General features: G+C 38.6%; 1 protein-coding gene across 7 annotated transcripts; it reads right to left on the bottom strand.

The window, feature by feature from the left end:
- Window positions 1–2,434: 2,434 nt before the first annotated feature.
- On the bottom strand, window positions 2,435–24,980 carry SYCP1 (synaptonemal complex protein 1). Of its 7 annotated transcripts, XM_063419490.1 has the most exons (27): window positions 24,849–24,980; window positions 23,762–23,837; window positions 23,551–23,597; window positions 21,686–21,753; window positions 21,450–21,523; window positions 20,096–20,154; window positions 19,633–19,702; window positions 18,933–19,006; window positions 18,461–18,569; window positions 17,908–18,002; window positions 17,587–17,771; window positions 17,077–17,144; window positions 15,908–15,969; window positions 14,711–14,814; window positions 14,133–14,250; window positions 13,820–13,902; window positions 13,074–13,155; window positions 12,161–12,223; window positions 11,415–11,477; window positions 10,454–10,570; window positions 9,764–9,874; window positions 9,025–9,117; window positions 5,081–5,155; window positions 4,763–4,822; window positions 3,469–3,615; window positions 3,104–3,190; window positions 2,435–3,018 (listed from the first exon to the last, which is right to left on the bottom strand). In XM_063419490.1, exons 1-27 carry the CDS (start codon window positions 24,924–24,926, stop codon window positions 2,875–2,877), a joined length of 2,412 nt encoding a protein of 803 aa, XP_063275560.1. In that variant the 5' UTR covers window positions 24,927–24,980; the 3' UTR covers window positions 2,435–2,874. The 7 variants fall into 7 exon arrangements, with proteins under 7 accessions (XP_063275560.1, XP_063275563.1, XP_063275561.1 ...); XM_063419493.1 differs by lacking the exon at window positions 3,469–3,615; XM_063419491.1 differs by lacking the exon at window positions 5,081–5,155.
- Between the last annotated feature and the right edge of the window lie 1,479 nt (window positions 24,981–26,459).

Below are 26,459 nucleotides of genomic sequence, written 5' to 3'. Positions count from 1 at the left end.
TCCTCCCTCCCTCCTCCTCCTTCCTCGTTCCCCAAACCCGTCGCAGCCCACGGGAGGAGCGGGGATGGGGCTGGGACAGGTTGGGATGCGGGGGGGGAGATGTGGTTGATGCCAGGAGCGGGAGTGACTGGGCTGTACTGGGATCATACTGGGAGCAGCTCCTGGGTGACTGAGTTACACTGGATGATACTGGGATCATACTGGGATTATACTGGGATCATACTGGGGGTGCGTGGGAGCAGCGCGATGGCTCCAGCCATCCGCGGGGGATCCCACCACTCCACTACAAGAGGTTTTTTTCCTCCCCATTTTAGGGTGTTTGTGGGGCCGCAGGCCTACAAACCCTTTTTAAGGGTGGATCATCACCCCTTTAAGTGACATTTTTGGGGGGGGTCCCCGCTCCAAGCCCCTGTAGGGGGTGGGTTTTTCGCGTTCTCTCAACCATCGCCGCTTTAACCCGCCCATGTGCGCTCCACTCTCACTCCCCTTAAAAGGGCAACACCACTCCCATTGATTCCAGCGGAGCGGGGGGGGGGAGGGTTGGGAGGTCCCCAGAGGATTTGGGGGTCCCAGGAGGATTTGTGGTACCTGCATGATGCTGATGATGGTGATGGGGACCCCGTGCTGGGTATAAACATTTGTGAGGGGTTCCCGGGGGGTTTTGTGGATCCTAGGGGGTTTTTTTTTGGGGTATTGGTGGATTTTTGGGGGTTCCCTAGGGGGTTTTCGGGTGTCCAAAAGGGGGGGATTCGGCGACCCTAGTGGGAACCCAAGGCTGTTTTGGGGTGCCTGCTGCTGATGGAGATGGGGACTCCGTGCCAGGTATAAACCTTCTCAAGGGGGTCTGGGGGCTGTTGGGAGGTCCTGTGGGAATTTTGATGACCTGAGAGGGTTTGGGGGGTCTGTATGGGGTTCTGCGGTCTTGGGACATTTTCGGAGGGTCCCAGGGATGTTTTTGGGATGCGGGTCCCCCCGCGGTGGGGGCTTGGCTTCCCGGGCCGGGTCCTCCGAGCTCTACCGGGGCCAAGGGGGGAACCGGGTTTGGGGAGCCCCGGGAAAGATTCCAGAAGGCTTTTGTTCCTGCCCAGAGCTAAGGCCTTTCCTGTTCCTCATCCTGCCTCGCCAGTGAGGGCGTGGGGAGCACCAGGCGGGACAGGTGATTCTGTCTTTACCCCAGGGGAATCCCAGACCCTGTGGAAGAAGAATCAGTCTGGAGAGAGCGGGGAGAAGCAGGAAGGAGGGGATGCTGGAAGTGATGGTGTTTGTGTCCCCAAGTCAACACTGCCTGGGACGGAACCCTGCTCACCTGAGGACGTATGAACACACACCTGCCTGTGGGAAGAAGGGAATGAATTCCTGAATTTGATTCCTTGCACAGCTTTTCCTTCTCCCATGGACCTGTCTGTGGCTGAGCCCAGGAGCTCGGTCTCTTTCTGGATTCTCCCCCATCGGGTGCTGCAGGGAACTGGACACGAGGGGTGGGTGCCAGAGAGAGTCACAGAGAGATGAAGGCTGCTGTGGGCTGCTGCCATGGCAGCAAGTGCAGGGGAGCCTCAGTCCCTGAATAGAATCAGGCACAGAAACAGGCAAATAGGGTTTTACACCCTTCCCTGCCATCTGCATTTCCTGCAAGCTTTCTGGAGTGTTGCTAGCAATATTTTTGTAATTTTTCAGGCGATTTACAGAACACCTCACAGGACACAGTCATGGCATCAGGAGAATTATGTGATATACCATGGATTCATGTCCGTAGAAAATACAAAGGTTCTAAGTGATTAGTTACTGATTGAGTCTAGAAGTGGGCAAGTACAGACTTCACATTTTCACTTTCAAGTGCTCATGGGGAAAGCACAGTATATTCTTCCAGACCTTTGCACAATATTTGTTAGTTACATACACACAAATCTTATTTAATCACTGCTCAACAGCTCACCATAAGGAACCCAAACTACTGGCCTCTCCATAATACTACACAAAAACAATGAAAAAAATATGTTTTGCTTCCCACTTCAGATGAATCTGGGATTTTTGATTTTTCATTATATTTTGTATTTATATATTTGTATTTCATTATGTACAAGTAATCAAGATGTACTTGTAGTTTTCTTGTTATCTCTAGGCTCTGAAGTAGGGCTTGTCATTGTTGTGAAATCAAGAGTAATCAAGGATTAATACAGAAATAGATATTTTGATCTATCCTTACACTTCTGTGGCAGAAGCTGCTGGTCTCTTGTTCAAATATTTAAAGCAACAACATTTAGCTCCACACTTTATATTTCAGATAAACAATTTAATGGCATCTTAACATTGTTTTCATGATCTTATAACATGCATATTTTACTGCTTATGAAGCTGAAATCTTTTTAAATACAAGTAATTCTATTGAGACTTCAATTTTAAAAGTTTCAAAACGTTTTAACATACTGAAAACAAAGCAGTCTAAAAAGGCAGGTCTAACAGTCATTAAAATGCAAGAAAAAGCAAAAGAACTTCAGGTAAAAGTGCATACTTTTAACAGCTACATTTCTTTCCCTAAGTATTATGTGTTAAGAAAAACAAAGTACATTTGAAAGAACAGAATTTCTAATGCCAGAAATAGGTTTGAAACAACTTCCTATGTAGTTGTGTTTATTTCAAAATTTTAAATTGGTTCATTTGTGTCCCAACATTTTGCAGCACAAGGGAGGAAAGTTGGAAAATGCTGCAAGGGGATGTAGTTATCAATCTGTAAAGTTTATATGTGTACAGGAAATGAGCATAGTATTAAATGCACTGAGTAGGACAGAAAAACACAAGAAAGTACTAACACTGAGAGAATAAGAACCCAGTGGTGGCACCAGTAAGCAATGCCAGGACACTGGCTGTTTCTGCATTTTAAGTAAAGAACTTTACAACTTCTTTAAGTTTTCTTTTCCTGTCCGTTTTGGAAACCGTAGTCCACCCAGCGTCGCGCATTCTCCTCATGGTTTTGAGTTTCAGTGCAGAGCCTGGAGATTTCACACTGGATGGAACTGGTGTCTAGGAAGGAAAATAATGCCATTCATTAGCTTGTGCCAACAATCTGATTAACTGTTTGGTTTAATCTTATGAAAGGCTAACATACCTTTTTTGGTGCTGTGGAATGTAATTGTGAAGCTTGTGGATAATCTTTGTATAAGTTTTTAAACATTTCTTCTTCCGAGACTATGCTCTAGTAAATTAAAAAGTTACTTAGTCACACTGTATTAAAAAATACCTTTTCTTTCCCCCAAGAATATTGAACTAGGAAAAAATGCCAGTATGAGGCATAACAGTTCAATAAAAAGAATGTAAATTATGTACATACAATTCCAGAAAGAACCAAGTAAGTAAAAATATACACATAAATATTGGCTTGAATGTGGAAGCCTCAATTCTTTATCTTCATTCTTAGACACAGCAGTGAGCATGAAGAACTGTTCAGTACCTGCTTTGTGCCCTGACTCTTACCAGGAGGTCAGTGTGCTCAGAGCTGTCTGACTGAGTATCTAGCTGGAGAAGCACTTTTTGCTTTTTCCTTGTGCTCTGCTCTGAAGGTAGGTTTGTGCCTTTTCCACTTGGCTGTTTATCTATTGGAGGAGTCCTTATAACATATGTCTGGGAAAAAATTATGTTTTTTGATTACATTTGATGGGGTAAGTATAAAATCTAACCCCAAACTCATGACCCAGTTTACAGACTGAGTGTCCAAGGTGCAGCTATCATCTTTCCATCCAAAATGAAGCAAAGATCCAAACAAAAGTGGGCTGGGGAGGAAATATCCTTTCTTGGTTGCCAAATGAGAATGAATAGGAAGCTGTGGAAGAGCTGAGTTTTCATTTTATCTAAGTTCTTCATACTTCTGCTATCTGCAGAAATTCAAGTTATTCTGAACTGGAGCCACTGCATGTGACTGTATCAAATATATAAGAAAATGGAAACAAACAAAACCGCAGGAAAAGACTTTCAGAGAAAGACTGATAGTGATATCAAGATTGGTATTACTTAAAATAGTCTTTTCACAAGAAGTTAAACTGAGAAGCATTGCAATGGTTCAGTGCAGTCCTGTTTTTGAAAAATAACATCAAAATTGGTTGTGGATTCCATTGTTCCAATATGAAAACCACAAGCAAACTCCTCACAGGGAAGAAGGGTAAGTTCTGCAGTCAGGAATACTGTGATACTTTGACAATTTTTACAGCTGTGTAAGTTTTTTCTCTTCCATAGAGAAAAAAAAATGCCTTTACAAATGAACACTTTTGAAGACTAAGTAAAACAATTCTAGAGACATAAAGCAAGAACTGAGCAAGAAAAATGACACATTGGAAGCCCTTCCACAACTGTCTATATCTCCATAAAATGGCCTCACCCTTTAAAATCCCTGCTTATCCTAGGAAAAAAATAAATAAGCATCTACAGAGAAGTAAGAAATACAGGCAAAAAAATGCAACGAGACAAATTCACTGTTAGGAGTTACCAAACTTCAGTGTTGGACTGCCCAAGGAGCTTCCTGTAGGTTCTGAAGGAGACTTTTTTTCTTTTCCACCACGTTGACTTCCATAGGAATATGATTTGGGGATGTTTTATTTTTTTACATGAATAGATTCACTAAACAAAAATTTGTATTTTTTTATGATTTGAAAAGTTTGAAGTTTAAAGCATTCCAATGTCTTTGGTTGAATGCAAATAAATTTTCATGGCACTTCAATTGATTCTACACGTATAAACACTACCAAATTCTAAAACCAATTAAAAAGTTAGTTACCTTGTGTTTCTTTTCACTTTCAGGAATCATATTTCGAGACTGCTCTTTTACAAGATTCTTCTAAAAAAGAGTTACATGATAGGAAGTAAATATTTATTTGAATTCAGTTGTTAAAAATCTTCTTGGTGTAATTACAGAACACAGTCTATAATCATAGATTGTTACAAAGTTCACACAAATATATGACCAGATTTAGCACAACCACAGCAATTAAAAATCTTAATTTTTCTATTCAGTTTAATTTCTTATACAACTTCTCCCAGAGCACAAGTCTAGGCCACACATCACCCACACTGCTCAGTTAGTAAAAAACTCCACCTTTTCTTCAATTTCTGCTTTCAGTTGTTCCTTAAGGGATGACAGTTCACTTTTCAAACACGATAGCTCATTTTCCTAAAAACAATTATGTAATTGTTAAATAATTAATATTTAAACTATATTTTATAATTTAGAATATTATATTAATAATAATAATTATTACTTATAAAATAATCACTTATTAATAATCAAGTCATATTATTTAAATAGTAATAATTACAATGATAGGGTTAACTATGCACAACCTGGAAAAAAGAAAACAGTCCAAAGTGAGACAGTAATTAATAGGGATACTCATTACATACAAAAGATAATTCTCTTTGTTTTTCAACCCTATACTTGAAGTTTTGCTTTAGCTTGTTTAAAAAAAGACTGAAGTACTATAAGAAGCAGGTACTTGATCAGAAGTGTTCAAAGACCTTAAAACACTTGGGAGAACAGGGGTGAGAGGGCAGAATCTAACTATTTAAACCAAAACTTTCCCATTCAAACTGTGAAGTCAGAACATGACACACCATCTGGAAGAATAAGACACAAACACCCTACTACTCCAAATTTATTTTTAGAAACATTTGGAGTTTTTAGTGCCCAGAATAAGATCTGTAAGAAAATAAAAGCAAACAAATTCGTGGGCTGATTTTTACTGTTGAGTCCCACTAAAGCAGACAGTCAACCCCTCCCCAGGTATTCAACAGGAAGAAGAAAAAGACAGCATTTATAATTATATTACACTTCAAGGTGTGTTGGTTTAACACAGCTTGGCTCTCAGTGGGGGTGGAGGAAGCCACAGAAGCGGCATATGAGAGAGAAAGCTGTTCCAAGCTTCTGCTATGTCCAGCAGAGCCAGTTTCTGAAGGCTTTGATAATGGACATGTTAAATACAGATTATAAAACTGGCTTTTCGCAAATATTAAGATGAATGCTATATGTTAAAATAATTTTGCTTCTATTTCTGCTAACAAACTTAGACATCGTAGTAGTTGTAGTAGTGGTAGCTGATATAGCTGTGAGTGAACACTCTGGTCAGGACATGCAGTAAACATCTCATGAGGGCCCTGCTACTGATATGGCAACTATCAGCATCTGCCCTCTGAAGAAAGAATAGAATAAGGCCCAAACGAGAAGTGATAAAGAGAACGGACTGAAACCACAGGCAAGAAACATGCATGCTCGAAAAAGGCAGGGTCAAGGAGTGGCCATACTAAACAGTTCCTGGAATATGTAAACTAGTGTGTGGGAAACTATGAATATGCATAATGGTCTATGAATATGCAACAGGCTGATGTAATAGGAAAGGTATTTAAGGAATGTCCCCGAAGAGAGATGTGCTCTAGGCTGACTGCCAAGCACCAAGCCGATAAAGCTTTGCTTTATTATCCATCTCTTACTTGCCTTCTATTAAACTTTTTAAATTTTACCAGGAAAGTGAACCTCGTTTTTCACATGGCCAAGTTTAAAAGTTGGTATTGCCTCTCTGATGACATATTCAAGGAAGAAAATACTGTGCACACTTTTTCTCCTTTCGAGGGGTGAGGAGGGGCCGGGGCCCTCTTGGAGCCACACGGCCGGAACCCTGTGCCCAGGTGTCGCTGTAGGACACAAAGTCAGTCACGCTGACTCCATGTATTTCTCAGAAGGCTAAGAGTAATTTATTCAAAACACAATTTCTTGATATACTGTTTACAGAGACCAATATGATTGGTGGGCAAAGTTAACACCTCTTCAACCACATTGGTTAAACCAGAGAGCTATCAAGGAGTCCCTCCTCTAAAAAAGAACGAATACAAAGATATAGTTAAGAAAACATCTCTTCTTATTTATAGCACTGGGAAAGAAATTTCACGAACCCAAACATTCCAGGCATGAAATGAGGGCTACACCCAGGGCCATGCAGCTGCCCCATCTCAGCACAGCTGGTGAGGTACTTTGCCTGCTTAGCTGCTTTTAGCCGGCCCGTGCTGCGAGCACAAGGGCAGAGCTGTGTGAGAAATCCATTTGTGATTTGTCTCAGTCAGGTGGCACCCACCTATGTCCGTGTGTCTGTGGGCAAAGTGGACAGAAATCATGGGATTATTATAAAGAAGAGTTTTAAAAATCAGCTAAGTAAGGCATGGACGTGGGTTTAACAAGGCAACTCTGCAACAGTAGGCTTTTAGCTAATAGTTTAACAACAACATTGTAATTGCTTGCAAGTAATTAATATAAGCTTTAAACTACCTTGTAGTGTAGGTTTCAAACTATCCTTTGTACAAGTTATAGATTGGGGTTTTTTTGAGTATGGAAAAATTTGTAATCACTTAAAAAAAAAGGGGAAGTAAGACTAACATGAGCTGGGAGGAGGCTCTACAAAGACAGTTTGAGACATGCTTGCTTTGAGTTTTGTAATAGCTGAGAGGGGGCCCTACAAAGACATTTTGTGAGACATGCTAGCTTTAAGTTGTATAATAGCTGAGAGGGGACTTGCAAAATGTATGCTAACAGAATATTTATGCTTGCTTAAGCAAACTGTATAACCAAAAACACTGCTAATGGAAAATAAGATATTTTAAAAGAAGAATGGGAGGCTGGAGACACATCAGGAGACCATCTTGGACCACCTCCCCAACAGATCTTCGAAAACCACAACTGCTGATTATGAGGAAAAACAAGTAGAAAATAACTGAAAATGTGGGGAAGTGAAGTGCCCAGAACGGTGTAAGAGACCACCATTCAAGAGCTGAATTTGTGTGTTGCTTGGGGCAGAGATCCCACACACACCCAGCGCTGCCATTGCTCACCCTTTCATCTAACAAATTAATAAATTTGCTGTATTGCTTGATGTATTGGCAAGTCTAGCTTTTCATTTATGAGATGTGCCAGCAGCTTCTCCTTTTCGGAGCCTATCATGAAGAGAGGCACTGAACAGAGCCCACTGGAGGGACATGGCGAGCAATTCCCTGATATGAAGTCCAGGTGATATCAACCTTTCAATGCTGCAAAATCCTCTAAGAACTTTTCAACTGATAGAACTTGAGAACAAACAAACCTGCAGACAACAATTTTCTCCCAAATCAAAGAAAAGGAAAAAGTGAAGACATGAAAAGAATAACATGGCAACATGAAAGTCAGAGAGGGGAAGGAAGGAAAAGAAGTGCTCCAAATGTCAGAGATGAGATTCTGCAAGCTGCAGTGGAGACTAAAATACAAGTCTCCCTGTAATTCACAGACTGCATGGGGGAATGCAGAGATCCATTCACAGCCCATGAGAAAAGGTGCTCACACTGGAAGGAGTGGATGCTAAAAAACTGTAATCTAGTGGGAAATTCAAACAAGACAGAGAAAGAGGATTTGCTTCCAGACTAGAGCAGCTCCTTAAAAGACTACACCCCATGAACTAATGATCCATGCAAAAGAGTTTTGGGAAGACTGTTTGCCTGTGGGAGGGACTCAAGTTGCAGCACATCATGCAGGACTGCTACTTGTAAAAATTAAAACCACACTGGAGAAGTTCAGAGAGAACTGTCTCCAGTGGGAAAGACCCCATGGCACAGCAAGAAAAAGAAACTCCCTAAGTGAACTGAAAATAGATTTTTAAAATGACTAACTGACTAAAGATCATGTTTTGTCTCTCTGCGCTGTCAGTGGGCAAGAGGGAGGGATTGGGGAAAAAAGTGTTCTAAAGGTTTATTATAATTCTCATTACCCACTTTTAATTCTATTAATAACAAATTTTCTTGATATTAGTTAAGTTTGAACCTGTTTTACCCTTAAAGTGTTTTTCTCCTAATCCTTATCTCAGCTCATGAGCCCTTCAGTCTTTCTTCCCCTTCCTCTGCTCAACTATAGCAGAGAAAAATGAGTGAATGGTATTTCCAGGCATGCCTGGCTCTTAGCCAGTATAAAACTACTACACAAGGATATCAGCTCCTTCACTGAATTACTTAACATTGGAAAGTACTCCTTACCAGTGCTCTTTCTGATGACAACTGCTTTTGCTGTTTAATTTTATATACTTTTAACTCTGCATCTTTTTCTTCAACCATTTTATCATATTCATTCTGTGTTAAAAAAACCAAACCAACAACAAATTCAAAACATGTGACTAAATGTTGCAATTATAGATATATCCAGTCCTAAAACATCAGTCATTTTTTCAAACCAGGCTCTTCAAAAGATTCAAAAAGCACCATGAACAAAGACTGATGCTTCTGCAGAAACTGTAAAACAGAAGATGCTTAATGCAGTATTATTTTGTGGACTGGCAGAGAGTGCTTTATTTCTATGCAGCAATATGTGTTCAGTATCTAAGAGGCAGCTGTGCTATTTTTATTAATGGGATCTGCTAAAGATATTGCAAAAGAGAGTAACAGAAAGGTAAACTAAAATGTGTCAAGCTAAACTGCTGACAGTCACTAAGTAATCTCCTCAGAGAAAGAGGCCAAACTGGTACTGAGAAAGACGGCATTCAGATGGTATCAAAGGAAGCCTGAATTAAAAAAAAATATCCTATGAGTTTAGATAAATGGAATTTATCTGCCCATAGGCATGTTTTCAAAATCTTCAAATTAATTTGATTTTAGATGATGAAAAGTCAAGCATATGTTCAGCTTCCTTTTCCCAGATTCTGGTCTTTTTCTAGTTTTGAAAGGTTATTAACACGTTATCACAAATTACAAATCACCAACAACCAGTAAATTCTCTTACCTTGTGCTTTTCCATAAGTGCCACCATTTCAGTTATTTTATGCTGACATCGGATATCAGTTTCTCTCTGTATCATTGCTGCTTCATCATAAAGCAACCTCATCTTTTCTACCTGTTAGTAATAAATTGCATTTCATTCGTGAACATAACAGGTTTTTTTTATTATTTTAGATTTATTTCTTCTTCCCCTTGTGGGTACGAAGTATGTAGTCCCACCTGGACTTTGTTTGCTTTTAAGATTCTTTTCAAATCTGACATCTTTTATGCAGAGTGTTAAAATGGGCAAGATTAAAGGTGAATCCATGGCAGGCAAGTTCACTTCGAACCAAAAGGCCATTTCAAGTACTCTGCCCTTACATTTCTTAGACTTAGCATCAAAGAATGTGTGGACAGAAAAATACTAATATGGGAGAAGTTATAATTTAGCTATTCTGGCTTTATACCAAGGCTAGAATTTCTTTGAACTGTATCTTGAAAGAAAGAATTTTTAACTGGGTTCTTATTTTCAAAGACATATTCAAATATTCAACTTAAGCACCTTATGTACTAAAGCTTTGCTCACAGGCATACACAAGAAGTTCCATTTCTGTTGGTAAGACTGAAATGTAAGAGCAAGGACTTTGGCCAATAAAGCTTCATAAAAACATTTTAAATAAAAAAATAAATTGCAGTAAAAATTAACACATCTCACCTCCTCATGAAGTCTATTTTCATTCACTTTTCTTGTTTCTATGTCTTTTTGATAGATGTCAACTGCTTCCTTATGTTGCTTGTTCATATTTTCCATCTCTAATTGCAATTTATTCACCTTTTGAAAATGCAGAATTGCTGTTGTTATTTGTTTAGGAATTAATATGTTAATGATTTTTTTTCACCCCTTATTTTTGAGCAGAAACACACTGTTACTTTTCAGGTATATGACTAAAGTGTTTCCAATTTAAAAATTTGGTTCTTTTTTAATAAAGAATTGAACTTTGGCCTGAAGTGAATTAGAAAATACTCAAAGAAACAATGGCAAGAGCACAATGGGGAAGACTGCCCTAAGCAGTCACCCAAACCACTGTGAATTCATCAGAAAAAAACAAAATACAGATGGAGATTTTATTCCCTCTCTTGTAAATCTGTGTAAGATTTTAATAAGATTTTTTACGGTATATTTTCCTCTGAGCTGTGCATTTTGATTACAGTTTTTCTTTTGAAGTTTCTCATATGAATATACTCAAAAAAGTCTACTTCTTTCTTCAAGTGCAGTACCCAAAGCTGGACACAATATTCCAATGAGAGGGATTGCGACTGCAGAATATTTTAAAGAAAAGCATAATGAGAGTAATACATGTATGTGCTTTAAATGCTTTTGCTACAATGGGGTTACTGAACCTTGTTTAGTCCAGTACCAACAAAAGAAGAAAAAAAAAGGGATTGATTAAAAACATAATTAATTGCGATGTGAACTCCATCTCTTTTAAATGCCCAATAGTCAGTGCTCAGTGATTAAAAATGGAAGCATCTTCTACAAACTGAGCTCATGCCTGCAAAACCTTTATCCCAGATCCAAAAACCATTTCAGAATGTATTTAACAAGTATTACCATTAGTTACACTGAGACTTAAAAACATTCACCTCATCCTCTACAAGATGTTATTTAAACCTACCTTCCCTTCATAAAGACTGGTTCTTTTGCTTTCTGCAGTGATTTTCTTTTTCAGCACCTTATTCTGTTGAAATAAAACAAAACAAGCACTGTACCTTAGTAAGTTAATAGAATTATGTAACGGTTTAACTGAATCAGAAATGTCAGAATCTTCAAAATTCCAGCTTTCATCAAGCAACACAACTCTCTGTTGTGCAGTTCAGGTTCCAGAACAATTCTCCAAACAAAAGAATGCTCAGCTAATTACTGCGATAACTGTTTCCTCATGACCTTAAGAAAGACTCCTCCTGAGCAACAACATGGAATAACAAATGAGCTGCAGAATGGGAATTAAAACTCGGATGCTGCTAACAGAAGGTGTGAAGATGTGATGACAAAAACCACATGTTATCTATTTTTACAGTGAAATTACTACAATTTGTGCTAGTGCAGAATTCTTTTCTACTAGTGGTAACTGAGATAACTCCTTATTGCAAGTACATAAATAATACTATGTTCTAAATGACAAAAAGTAGAAGTTCATGAAAGATATTATTTTTGTAATTGCTTTTTTCAAATTAAGGTTAATATAACAAATCAAGAGATTCCAAAGATGACTCCTTGATGTGCTCAGTGTTAGGATAAGAAAGGAAAATTTTTAAATTACATAGGTGTATCTAAATATATCACAGTAGAGAAAAACTGCTGAAAAGTCATCCCAAAATACCATGTGTTTATGTATTTGTGACTTTTAAAATCTCTACACACCTCCTGCTGCAGCTCTTCAATGCATTTGGTTTTATTTTCCATCTGTTTCTTTAAATTATCCACCTGAAAGAGATATTTCAAACATTAATTAGTAAGTCTTAAAAATGACTCCCTGTGTCAGCAATTCCTGTCAACATTCTCAAACATACACTTCCACCAGTCTGGTTTATTCCAATGGGACTGAAACACAAGCTGATGTGTTAGAATGATGGGAGTTTTAGCCATAAAGTACTACAAGATGTTAATTAATATCAGTGAACCAGTTCCTTAGGAGTTATAGAGTTAAGAAGGAAAAAAACCCCAGTATCTTCACAATTTAAAAAATACACTTGTATGAAGTTCCCTACAATTCATGAAAAAATGAATTTTTCTGATTATTTTCTAGAATCTTCAACTCCTTTTCCTTTCTTGAAATTTCGTTTTCAATACTCTTAGCCTGAAATTACAATTGTAAATCTTTGACTTTTACAATGAAATTTTGAAATCCATTCTAATGCTAAAAACCCCAGGTTGCTTTTAAACTATAAAAAAAAAGTAAAAATATTTGAATCTATTTAAGCTAAAACTCACATTACATATAAAAAGCTAATCCAGAGCCCACCCATCACTCAGTGGGTATATGAAAAACAGAAAAGCAGGTTCTCTGTTTGCCTGAAATAAACCAAATCTTTAATATTAAACTTCCAAGCAAAGAGGAAACATTTCATTGATTGTGCTTGTCTTTTAAAATATTAGGGCTCAGCATGTGGATGCAAAATGTCACAGTTGGCAGCAGCTGTGAAAGAATAAAGCCTCTATCAGAGATCATTTCCCCAGGCAGAGCTTTGCAGAAAAAATCCTAACAAACATTTTACATTTAGATTCTGTCCTACAGGTTAGGTAACATATTTTCATGACACGTGACGTAACGTACATTTTCTTCTCTTTCATCCAGTTTACTTTTAATCTCTTCACTTGTCTTTGCCATTTTCTCCTTCAAAGACTCCAGTTCATTTCTAAGGGCCAAATTAACAAGCATTAGTAAATATTTACTTATTACCTTTAACTTCTTTTCAGTACTGCTAATAAACACATATTTTATTTTCTAAAAAGAGCTGCTAATGTTGATTAGCTATTATAATATGGAAGTTCATAAGCTGCTCAATGAAAACATTCTTAAAATGAAGCAACATTACTGCCTATTAAGGCAGTATGTGAACTGTCTATACTTTTTTAAAATAGGAAAAGATGTTCCTCCTAACCTAAGGAAAATACATCCTAACCTGGAATACTTTAATGCAGCTATGAAACATGGAAGGTTGCCTGTCTATTGAACTGATGGTACAGAGACTTCTGCAGAGAGTAACACTTACCCAGTTTTGCCTTGCCTTTGCCTTGAATTTCCATTTTCATTTCCTTCACACCTAAGAGCTCTAATGTAAAACAGGACCGCCCTTTCTATGTAATACAAAATGATGGCAAACATTGTTCCTGTATGAAGGGGTATTTCTAGTCTGAGAAAATTTCTACTTGGCCAACAGTAATACTGAATAGTTTCTGTTTAGCTATATAATCTAGAAAAACATTAATCAAAAAAATCCTAGAAAGGAGCATATGAACCCAACTATTTGAGTCTACTTCCCTTAAAAATATCAGATATTATTATTTGTTTTTACTTGCCTTAGCTGGCCATTTGCCTCTTCTAGGTTTTCAACTAACTGCTTTGTATTTTCTTCTTTTTTCTTACTATCCTGAATAAACACCTGTGTCAGCAAAGAAATAAAATTCTAAGTGACTTCTTAAAAAATTCAGACACATCCAAAGCACATTGACCTGCCTTATTCACAAGTGTAAATACACTTCCTTTCCAATTCAAACACAAAAGAATAGTTCAGGTACTCTACAGAAACATGTCATGTTGCAGCTTATCATCTGATTTGTAAAATTGAGTCATTTGTAAAATTTTAAAAAAAGCTAGACGTTTATAACTTGCCTCATGTTCTTCTTGCAGTTTCTTGAGTTCTGCAGCCACAACATTTTTCTCACGGGCTATTTGTTCTTTCTCTAGTGAAAGCTTATTGAGACGCACTGTTAGCTGTTCATTCTTTAACCTAATGTAAAACAAATGGCCAAGTGGAATAAGATGCATTTTAAAATCTCCTTTTAATTTAAATATATCCATTATCAAGTGCTACTCTATGCTGAAAAAAGGCCAGGCCTTTATCTACAAATAGAAGCTTTGCAGCAAAGTCACAGTGATATAAAAAGGTGACAGAAGAAGGAAAGCAAACCAGAATCAACTTTTATATAAATATAATTAGTGAAGATGATGAAGTTCAAAGCAGGATTAACAATGAATTCAGAAACTTTCTCTTCTTGTTCACTAAATAAAAAGATATGGAACAACTACATATTCCAACAAATACATACAAATAGAGAAAACGTAATTTACAAATGTAAGTATATAATTAATGCCATACTGTGTGGTTCAAAACTATTTCACTATGTATTAAAGTAACTCCTATATAACACCAAAAAAAATTAAATAGTTGATTTTCAAAATGGTCATACGCCTCTTGTTCAAGATCTGTTTTCAGAGTCAAAAGCTGGTTTAAATAATCTTGCTCCTTTTCAGCTGCACTAGTCAGCTGTACTTTCAAATCATGGATTTCTTTCTGCAAAAGGAGAAGGAACAGTTTTGAGTATACATGTGCAAACTACAACTCATGGAGGCTTATCAGACATGAACTAACAGCAGAAGGCTTTCAGAAGAACCAAACAACATCCATGTCATGGATTATCCAGACTGTATCTTTACACATCTCTGGTGGAATATGGAAGTGGTGTGAGATAGTGAACTCTGACACCAGTGCTGTATGTGTCCCCTCTAGTCAGGCTCCTCTATACGTGAGGAGAGAGGATGTCCTGCTGCCACTGTTATAAGCAGAGCAGTTCAGGGTGGGACACTGCTCTCTGTGCTATTTCTTATGTACTTGTATACAAATGATGATGTGTAACTTCACTATTTATAAAAACATGTTATTATTGCCCTACTTCAGACCTCTCTGATTTGAAGAGAATTTGCATTTCTCTCTCCAAATTTTTCTCTCTGCAAATTTTCTACAGTAGCCTCAAGATCCTTCCTCAGTGTAAGTCCTCTAATTTGCCCATTTTAGAAAATTAGTGAAACTCAGTTCAGAACACTCATTGCACAGATCGTAACAACAAGTCACCATAAAATGCACACCTGATTTCACACTATTTTAACTTTAGTTGATACAGTTTCTTGTTAGACTTGTAAATATAAAATCATAACAAAAATAAACCTCTCTTAAGAGTGTACTTCGTATAGCTTAGACTTCTGTGACAGAAAATGGGTCTGTGTCACAGTACAGCAGGTTTCACAGAGGCCAGAGCTAATTACCTTCCTATAAGTAAGAAAAAAATGGGAAAACTTTATATCCAGAGGGAGTGGCATTTGAATGGACATGAACGAAGAAGGAAATAACCAAAAACTTTGGAAAACCAAAACATGGGAGGCAAGAAAAAACATAAACATAGCAGACAAGAAAAACCACAACACAGGAGACAAGAAAAACAGTGGTAATAAAGAAGTTCTTCAAAGAAAAAACTGAAATTGTGGGTGAGAAAGTTTAGTAGAAATGTTAAAGTAGACTAGACGGTGTTTATTTAGGCATTTAAGATACTTACAAAGCAAGAGGAATTTCATATGAAGAGCAAATGCAGTGAGATTAATAAAATATTTACCAGAATTTCTGACAGCTCTTCAAGTTGCCCTTCTTTGTCACATTTTACTTTAGTCATCTCTTCTACAGCACATGTAATGTAAAATTAATGGAACAGAAACAAATTCTCATATTTAGCAGGCAGTATAAAACATTTACCCTTTTGCAATACCCAGTTCTCAAAACTTACTGGATTGAGTTCAGAAGCTGTAAGGGTAATTTATGGCTTCATCTAAATGTAGACTTCAAAAAATGATTAAGAAAGACATTTGCAAATCTATATCTGAAGAGAAACTAATTATTTATCTTAAATAAAATTCAGAGCCTATTATGTTTTCCACAATTATGGCTTCAAATAAACCATGGACTGTAAGACCAGAGTATTCTCCACGTATTGATGCATCTGCATTGTTCCAGAAAAAAAATATGAACTGCTGAAGGTATCATATTGATATGCTGAAAAAGGAAACCAGTTATTACTAACTTCCAAATGTTTTTATGTGCACATTCACAATACTGGGGTTTTTTTGAAGTACTCAACACCAAGGTCATGTTTGGTGGGGAATTCTCACAGGTCTCATCATGGCTTATTCTGGACAAGCATTAGCAGTTCACTTTTGAACACTTCTCCATAGATGCCCTCAATGCAAACAAAGACATCCAATTACATTTCTCATCTGTCAGGTGAGATCTAGAGCCATGTGCTGCACAGCAGGAAAACAGTCCTGAAGGCAGATCTCTTACTCTGGGGACTAAGGAGCACATCCCTAGAAACCACATGATATCAGAGCAGCATTTAAAGATCACCCCTGCCAGCATCATTCCACATCCACCCATAGGTGGATCTACAGAAACCTCCATGGGAGGGTTTATCTCTGCTACAAGCTACAGAAGTCACTCCTGGCACCTGCAGAGCTCCTGGTCTTAGCTGGAAACCAAAATTACTTCCATGAGAATTCATGCATGGATGGTCTTGCTGTTCAAGCTCTGCACAGCATTGCCCTTTGGCTGTTGCCAGTACCAAAGACCACCAAAGAAAAGGGAGTCAGCTGAGTAAATTTAGGCATTCCTGACAGGTACAGGTACTGTAAAACCATTTCTCCAAGTACTAGAGACAGTCAATTTCCAGAAAACATCAGCAAACATTTTTATTACTGCCTAGCTTATTTTCTGCCTTTCTACAAATCTTACCCAGTTCAGAAGACTTCTTTTGGAGCTCCAAGGTAAGCAGCTTTGACTCGTCTTCGTATTTCTTTATTCTAAGGAAATGGTAATTTTAAAAGCCCAAATATATAGTACAAAGCACTGCATTTGAAACTTAAAGGACAGTAAGCCAGTCTTATCACAAGCATTTTAAGAACATTAACCTTTCAACAAGCAGATGATATATCTGCCAGCAACATATAACAAATTTAACTTTTACAGCTTCAGAAAACTAGACATAAAAGTACACAAATATATACTTACAGAAATCTGTATTTCTTAAAAGACAGAATTATGAAAGTTGGTGGGGGCAAAAATTTACTTTTTACAGACCAGTATCAACCATCACAAATAAAAAAACCCTACATTAAATTCTCTGCATTTAGACCACTGTGGCAAAAAAACCTCCAAATTTCAGCTTCATTTCTAATTGTTCTTGATTTTGTCATAGACTTCAACCTGTAAGATGACTCTTCAAATTCAAACTCCTTAATTTACCTATTTTGCTCATTTTGCAGCAAGCTTTTCAAATTGGCAGTAGAAGTCTCAAACTCCTCTGTCAGGGCTGCAAGCAAAGCCTTCATTTTTTTACATTCTTCCTCCTGGGCTTCCTTTTCTCCAGTGACCTGAATTAATGTTTTCACTGTAGTCTGGAATTCGGTTTCTAAGTTCTTTTGAGTAACCTTCAAAACATGATACAATTTCTAAACATGTTTTGCAAAAAACAGCTACAGCTGTTTCATATCTAAAGTATCCATAATTATCTATCCAAATACTCATCTAGTCTATTTATACTGTAAAACCATAAGCAAGGTGTACCTCAGCCTTTTGCAGTGAAATTTTAGCCTCTTCCAGCTCTGCCCTCAATTGTTCTTGACTGACCTGGGATTCCTTTAACATTTCTTCTTCATATACTAAGCAAAAAAATGTATGTTTATATTCTTAAAAATAGGATATTTACTAGAAAAAAGCTGCTAAAGATAGAAAATTACATACATTTATAGAATTTAACAAAGACCAATGGTACTGACATCATATACTATGAATACTTTGAATACCAATGGCTTAAAAATATTGAAAATCAAGTTCTGAAAAGTAAGTTTCCTCAGTGGCATCTGCCTGACTATAAATTTGCAAAACTGAAGCAACGTATTTCCCCCTTGCAGTTTTCAAAAGCTCTCACTGCTTGACTCGCCTAAAAACTACCCTGCCAGTTCTGATCTCACATGAGCAGCTTCTGTTCCAAACAAAAAGAAGGCCTTCAAGGCACCAAAATTCTGCTGCTGATCAGGAACAGAATAAAATTATCATGACCCTGTTTTCTATGCTTCTATAAACAATTACATTTAAACATAGCAGACAGAACTCTTACATTTTGCATCTATTAAGTCAGCAATCTTATTTTGTGATGTCTGCAGCTGAGCCTTGATGTCTTTTATTACACCATCTTTTTCATCTCTCTGTATGGTAAGAGCTGAAATCTAGCAAAATTAAAGAAATATCATAATTAAGTCTCAAGAAGGGACAGATACTCACTTTCATTTGTACCCCAGGTATGACATAATGCTGTCATTCAAGTCAGAAAAGGTTGTTGACTTTAGCCAACTATTGATCAAGTCACATTACTCTAAATAAAAAAGTTTTCCAGTTCAAAATCAAACCATGAATTTCAGTAAACTATGGGTATTGAAACATCACTAAACTTAGCGGAATCTGACTTAAATGCAGCTTCAGCTGGTTTTTTTTGTCCTTTTTATTAATAACCAGAAACACTTCTTGGCTCTTGCACTGCCCCTTTAGTCACAAATAAAGCTGCACATATTAGATGGTAAAACTCAGCAAACCTGCTTTTCCTTCTGACTGACTTCCAGTTTGCATTCTTTTTCAAACTTGTCCATTTTTTCTGCTTCTTCTTTTACTTTCAAGAGACAGTAATATCCATAGTTAACATTCTGTCTGAAATATACTCCAAGTTCAATACAAATTCCAGTTTAAGATTGCTTGTAATTGCATAGCTGTACAATTTGTTTTCAAGAGTAATTGTTGAAGCAATGTTTGATTTTATAATCAAAATATCTTTTTTTGCCAGCTTTCTACAGAATTAGTCCATTACTCCATGTTTTTTACAATAAACTAACAGAAAAGAGCACGTGAAAATGAAACACGAACACAGTAGCCTATAAACAGAGAGAGCATTTAGCTAACTTTTCTGTAGCTATACACTGGTGTGTCACTATTTAAACAAACTAACTACATGAAATAAGTATTGATCTCCAGACTGTACTTCACAGACAGAATTTCGACTTTGAGTGACTGTTTGAAAAATAAAATTCCAAATTTGGCCCAGTGGAACAATAGAAGGGGCCAGGCAGTGAATACAGGCAGCACGAATAAAAGAGGGTCCCAGTGTCTCTCTGTGACCTGCTCACCATTCCAGCACTTCACACTTCACATCTGTCTGCCCTGACACAACATGTGTAATTGAAATTATCAAGTACAAAATTGTTGAGCCAGCAGCATAAACCCAAAAAACAGAATTCTCACATTTGAAACTCATTTCCAATCTGTCGTTCTCTGCTTGCACACGAAGCTCTTCAAATGCCACTGTCATTCGCTAAAAAAAAAAATTATTATTTGAAGTTCAACATTGGAAACCCTGGAAGTTCTCCAGGGGCTGCTGCCAGCTTCAGCCACTCCCCGAAATCACCAGGTAGGTGAAACAGAGTCCAAAAAGAAGACTGACATTCTGGCAGTCACCCAGCAGTAAACACACATCACACAGATCACATGGATCTACACCCCAAACGCTGCTGTGCTTTCTCCTTTGAATGTGCTTTATATAATACAAAAATAACTCTTGAAAAGGCACTGAAAACCTGACTTCCTGCACCACACATGACATGATACGCACACATGATGGATACAAACAGTATCCCAACATAAACATGGAACTCACCTCAGCATATCCACATAACTCACATTCCTTTTATTAAGCTATGTCACTTACTTCTATGTTACTCTGAAGTTCCTCATACAATTGTCTCATTTCTTCTTTTTCCTGTTCATCTAACAAAGCAAGAATGTATAAGAAAATTTTGCTTTTGAAAAAGAATGCCAGCTGTCCAAGTCATTATGCTCAATCAGTATAATGAATCAAAAAAGGATTTATCGGCTCCTTTCTTATTAAGTAAGTCATTGTGAAGCATGGTGCCAAAAGTTAGAGAATCTAGAGAAAATGTGTATTTCACTGAAAAATGAAGCAAGCTCAGCTTTTAAATTTCCTTACCAATATAATCTTTTCTTGTGAAAAGTGTCATTCTGGATCAATTTATGAAACCATATTAATTATTATAGTATTAATGTTGTTAAATAATAATGTATCAAATTTGTTAGCATTTGATAAACTGTAATGTAGGGTTTAGCACTGAATTTCTTCCTATCAGCAGATACTTATGACCTCAGAAGTGTCATTATAAAATTGCAACAACACTCCTGGTCCATATTTTCCTTCTTTCCTTTCACTTTTGTAATTGATACTATTTTTCCCTAAGAAAATAATTAAGAAAAGAACAGTAAGAAATACATCTATCAAAAAAGAACAGTAAATCTATACACAATTGTTTCTAGAATTAAGGCTAAAAAGAAATAAACACTTCTTCAGTATCCAGGACCAAGTTAGTAAAATTTCAATGACTATATTATTCTAAATTGCATATAAAGTAAAGTTCCCAATCAAGGACATGTTTTAAAACCTCAAGAATCTGAACTTCATTAATTTATCCAACTGTCTTGGCTTGTTCTGTTTCGTGAGAAGAATTCTACTTACTCATTATACTTTGGGGTTAAGACCTTTTTACCCACAGATGTGTGACTGCTGCAAACAGGTTAGAGTAGATTCTACTGCCTAAAAACAGGCATGAAGTGCCACTTCTTGTATCTAAATATATTCACAGGATCTGGACAGGACTGAGACCCTTCAACGGGCTGACCAGACTTGAGGAGACCTACATGGCTCTGGAGTACCTGTCTGTGGCTCATCAGGGGTGTTGACACTGCCTCAAACCTGTATCAGTGTTTAGGCACCCAAATAGCTCCCAGGCTTGCAACCTTTCAGCAAACAATTACACTGCCTTCAAAAGTCCTCTGGATTTAGCATTACAAACCATATGTCTGTTAGATCTGTGGCTTTGCTTCTAGTTTTGCGAGCCACTTAAAATTCACTTCCCATTTTTAAGAGCCACATCCAGTCCATCTCAACTGGAGAATGTATCTGGAACAGCACGACAGCTCTTCTGTTCATGAATTTAGAGCAAGCTAAAAGTACACTTACTCTCATAAATCAAAAATAAAAAAGCATTTACATTTGCTGGTCTTCTCTGTGAAGTGAGTGCAGGTTTCCTTGAGCAGATTACACAGATGCCTCGAAGCACTGGCTCTAAAAGAGGGAAAAATACCATGTTTTCACAGGAGTGCACAGTCCTTTATGTAAAGGAGTAACAATGTAAATGATCTTCACAATTAAACAGCTATATGAAACTGCCCATATAAAAACTGATTATTTTCACCACAAAAATATGCATTTGGTTGTATTACTTACTCTTTCAAGAGATCTTTATTTTCACATATCTCATCTTCCAGTTTCAAATTGAGTTTTTCATTTTCAAACTAATTTCATAGGGAACAAACGCAAAAAGACAGTTATTGAAAATATATTAGAAATACACTTTGACTTCTCAAATCCCACATGAAAAAGTAATTTCGGGCATCAGTAGACAGAAGTCTATTTTATCTGGTATTACATGCTGAGTCCCTTTTTGCCTGAAAGGTGTAATAATCAATGAACAACAATTTACCAGTGACTGAGATGCAGGTATATTCTTCATATACACATTCACACAGGACAAGTGCACACACCTTCTCAAAATAATCATTTTCTCAAGGCACAAACCAAACTGCAACATTCTTTAATATTTAATTGCATCAATAGTCGTGTCATACTGAATCAGGAAGCACTTATCTATTCAATGGATACTACCCAATACTGGCCTGCAGTTCCTGAATGATTTTATTCTGTGCTTCAATAATCTTTCTATTTTCTTGGAGTTTTCTTTCTTTCTGGTTTAGTTCTGATTCCACAGTCAGTTTCCACTGCTTGATCTTCTCAGCCTCTTTGTAGAGTTTTGAGAACAATTCATTCATTGTTCCTGTATTCTATTAAAATGGGTTCCACAATTTAATCTCAAATACTATCTAATTAATACTGTTGTAGATAACACATCTATCTCTTAGAAATAGCACAAGAGTAGTATTTTTCCACAGATGGTGATTTAAGTTATATATGATAAGGAACAAAAGTTTAAATCTTTGTGCATCCACTATGTATCAAAAGGCATTACAGAGCACATAGGACAGACAAATATAATTAAATATCCCAAACTGCCTTCAGACATCACTAAATAGATGGTCTTAAAGACATGGATAACTCAGTCAATAGTTTTGCTAGAATTATCAGCGAAGCCAGAATTCCTTCTAGTAGGTTATTCACAGCATTTCTTCCCCCTCCTTCTGACAGACACTGCTGAGTTAAGTAAAAGCAGCTTTGGAGACTTTGCACAGGAGTACCAGTGATATTGCTGTTAACACACACAGAGCAGGAAGAAAAACCACCCACCCTTGTGCTCTTGCAACACTTCAAAAGCATTGTTCAAGCAGCGCTGGGCCAGTGCTCAAGGCAGGTAAAAGCAACCCAGGAGCCCACAGGGCAGATTGGTTTAGGTATGATGCCCGCTAAGACCATCCTTGTTTTGGCTGGATCATGATATTGCTACAGTCCTGATGGTACTTTAGTAGCTGCTAGGATTAAAAAGTCTAGCCTGCAGGAGGAGCACAGGAACCGTGTTTTATTTCGTAGCAGCAAAAAGTGCATTGTAGCTGCAAAGTACAGAAGCTACTGCAAAAAAATGAGCTTTACTGAGTTGTGCTAAAGCAGAAATATGCTGGTAAAGACGCTGTGAAAAGAATCCATTGCTTGAGGAAACCACTAAATTCATTGCTTCACAGATAAAATAAAGCCAGACAAGGCAATTGGGATAATATACTTCAGTTTTCCAAAGAATACTCTGACTTCAATCCTTTTGCCCTCAATAGAATATTCAGAACCACACGGATACTAAAGTTCTTAAATTTTACTCTAATAAAAACTCGCAGACTTCACAGGCACTTCAGAAAAAGAAAAAACAACAATAACAAACAACATTGCTGTCACCTTAATTTTTAAAGATTTGTCTCACTAAATCACAAATATCTCCTCCAAGTGATTCAGCTTCAAACAGGACACAGAAAACATTATTCCCTTTTGACTACTTCCTTTAGCCCTGAAGTATCTAATCCTTTAGGCACTGTTCGGGAAAAAATTTAAAAGGCCCCAAGAAATTAGATATACAGAGTTGATACTTAGCTGACCTCTTCATCTACTTCAGAGCAAAGTTTTGCTTGCTGTGAAATTGTATCTGAAACATGAAAAGATTTTGATCAATGCATTTCTAAAAAAAGTAACAGTGAAACTGTATTTAACAGTTTAACAGATATGAAACTGTGAGACTACTCATGAAAATTAAAAATCAACAATATAAAAAAATTTAAAGAATGTGCATGGCAAATAGTTTGGTCTTACCTGAATCAGTGATTTCACCATGGTGTGACATATCGAATGGCAACTTAAAATCATCATCTGAGCACTTGTTAAAACCCTGCACAAATTTAAAAATTAGTTTCTTATAGGTAGGTTTGCAAAGAAGGATTATGAAATCCAGAAAAAAAACCCCTACAGATGATGTGAAAATAGAATTTTTTGCTGATGAAGCAGCTGCCTACAATTTTCAAAGCCCAAGGTATTGGTAATGGCTTTGGAACTCGCTTGCCTCTTCACAGTGGTTTGTCAAACTGTTGGTCTTTTGCAGTTTGCTTTATAGACTGTGGCCAAAGGGGAAGCTTTCAATGCAGAGAACTCAGCAGCTTCTGCCTGTCTGTGCACTGGTGCATGGCAAAGGATGCAAGAAGCCAAATTACTTTTTTGAAGACCAGTAGCTGTTATTTCTTTTTTGCTTTACTTCCAAGGGCAGTTTTAAACTATATCTGATTATGTTTCAGCATGAAAATACCCTTTTACAAGGTTTTTAAGTCACACGAGTTGGTGCTGTAAACAGCGCAACTCATCTGCTGTCAGAATATCCCGTTTGAATCTCAACATATTTCATAAGGAGCTCTGACGTGAAAAAATAACTTTTTGAATTCCCATAACTCAGTGTGGGGACACAACATTTTCACTGAACACTTGATCTGGTGAGACCAAGACATCAATGCCAGTGAGAGAATCTGAGTGCTCGCTCTCTGTGCTGAATTACCCATATGAAACGCGGACTTATCATCCGTAAGGTACAGTTAAAACACAGACCAGATTCTCGAGAAGATGATTCCCTTCAGTTTTGATAGAAAATAACAGCAAAAGTCTTTGACATTCAAACCGAATATGTTCCTCCGGCACCAGTCTAGGCATATGCACAGAAACGAATCCAGGGCAGGAGCCGTCCTTCCCCATGCGTGTGTGTGTGCTCCACCCCAAGGTTCTGCTGGGGCACTCCCCGGGCACAGCACTGTCCCCGTGTCACCGGGGAAGGGCCTCTGCGCTTTCCCCCCGCCCCTCCTCAGCCACGGCCTCCAGATCACCACAGCCCTCAGCGGCCCCGCGAACGAGCGCTCACCTGGGGTCTACCCGCAGACACCTGCCCAGTGCTCAGGCGCGGGGGCATGAACAATTTAAACCGGTTTTCCTTCTCCATAGCCCCGATAAAAGGGCGGGCAGGCGGCCCCAGCGCCGGCACCTCTCCGCGGCCGCTGAGGGCGGGCGCGAAGGGCGGGAAGCGGCGGCGGCCCCTCAGCGCGGCGCGCGCCGGGCGGGGGCGCCGCCTAGCGGACCTGCCGGGGCTCGGGGCGCTGCCCCGCGGGACCCGCGCCCGCCTCAGGCACGGCCCGGCCAGACAGAGCGGCGGCCGCAGGGCGATCGGGGCCGGGCGGCTTCCTCTTCGCCCGTGGACACCAAAGATGTCTCGGGGCTGCGCCAGGGGCTGGGCGGTTTGGAGCTGTCACCGTGGTCGCCGGGCGGAGGTGCACAGCGGGACCTTCGCCCTCGCGGGGAAAGCGGGAGAGGTCTGAGGGGAATGGAGGGTCCGGCGGGGAAAGCGGGGGGAGGGGTTCCCGCCTGTACAGGGAGTAAATGGGGGAGCCCCGTTCTTCTGTGACACCCCCCCACCCCGTGTTGTAAATCGCTCCCGTAGAAACGCTGTGTGTCGGGCCGTGGCGAGTTCTGGAAGGAGCCAAAGCAGACCAAGCCCCGAGAGGTCAGGAGAGGACAAACCTTTGCACTGAGGAACACGGTGAGTCTGTGGGTGCAGGGCAATGCTGGGGGCGGGTCCTGGAGGCATCTAAAGCTGGCACAGCCCCAGCCGATGGGACCTGTGAGGAGGGAACTGTTTGGAATAGCTGTGCAACCGGGGGATTCAGGGTGCAGCCAGGGGTGCTCAGAACTGTCCTGCAGAGTAGGATCCCTGTGCTTCAGGGCTCTGTGTGCCAGGGCAGGTATTGTAATAAGTTAGCTAAGACTCCATTTTCTTCATATGGGAAAAGCCAGTTCTTTATTCACATAGCTTATTTTATACAGTTTTCACAGTGTGCAACACCTGTGTAATTGGCTGGTAATTTTCTTACTACTTAAGTTTTTGGTCAGAAAGAGATTTGTGTGTCTGTGCTAAGATTGAGGTTGTTTACATTTTTCCTTTATGGGTTCTCATGGAACAGATCTTATTTACACAGATGCATTTATTTTTCAACCCCAGAATAGGTGGTTGTGTTAACAAACCTTACCAAGATTGTTTTCACATGGGAACCTGCAAATTGCTTATCTACACTTAGAAGAGAGGAGAGGCTGGGTAATAATTTGATAGAGCAGGCCTGATTTTATGAAGCCTTTCTTTTCTAATTCTTCTACTTGTCACAAGAGGCAGAGACTCTGCTTCCTTGCCATGAGTGGCTCTCAGCTGGCCCTGGGAGCTGCTCACAGTGCTGGGGGACAAGATCTGGGTGTTGATGCCTACCTAACTTAGATCAAAGTTACAAGCTGCTTATGTAGATTGAGTTATAAGATACCAATATAACCTGATAGATGTACATAACCTGGTATCAATATAACCTAAATCATGACTTTTTAATATATATCTATATAAGCTGGTACCTATATAACCTGAATATAGCACCCACCAAAGCCGCTCTATTGCTGCCCTTTGCAACTGGCTATGCAGAAAAAAATACAGTAAAAG

The sequence above is a fragment of the Prinia subflava genome, chromosome 26 (assembly GCF_021018805.1).
Source record: "Prinia subflava isolate CZ2003 ecotype Zambia chromosome 26, Cam_Psub_1.2, whole genome shotgun sequence".
In the NCBI taxonomy this organism is placed as follows: domain Eukaryota; kingdom Metazoa; phylum Chordata; class Aves; order Passeriformes; family Cisticolidae; genus Prinia; species Prinia subflava.
Note: the sequence above shows the minus strand (reverse complement) of the source record. Positions and strands in the feature narration are given on the sequence as shown.

Coding starts and splice junctions, on each gene's coding strand:
- SYCP1 (XM_063419490.1), bottom strand. CDS start 24,926: ATGGAGAAGGAAAACCGGTTTAAATTGTTCATGCCCCCGCGCCTGAGC. Junction 19,703..20,095: donor AACTTCAGAGTAACATAGAA/GTAAGTGACATA, acceptor TTTTTTTTTTAG/CGAATGACAGTGGCATTTGA. Junction 18,570..18,932: donor TCAGTCAGAAGGAAAAGCAG/GTTTGCTGAGTT, acceptor TAATTTTGCTAG/ATTTCAGCTCTTACCATACA.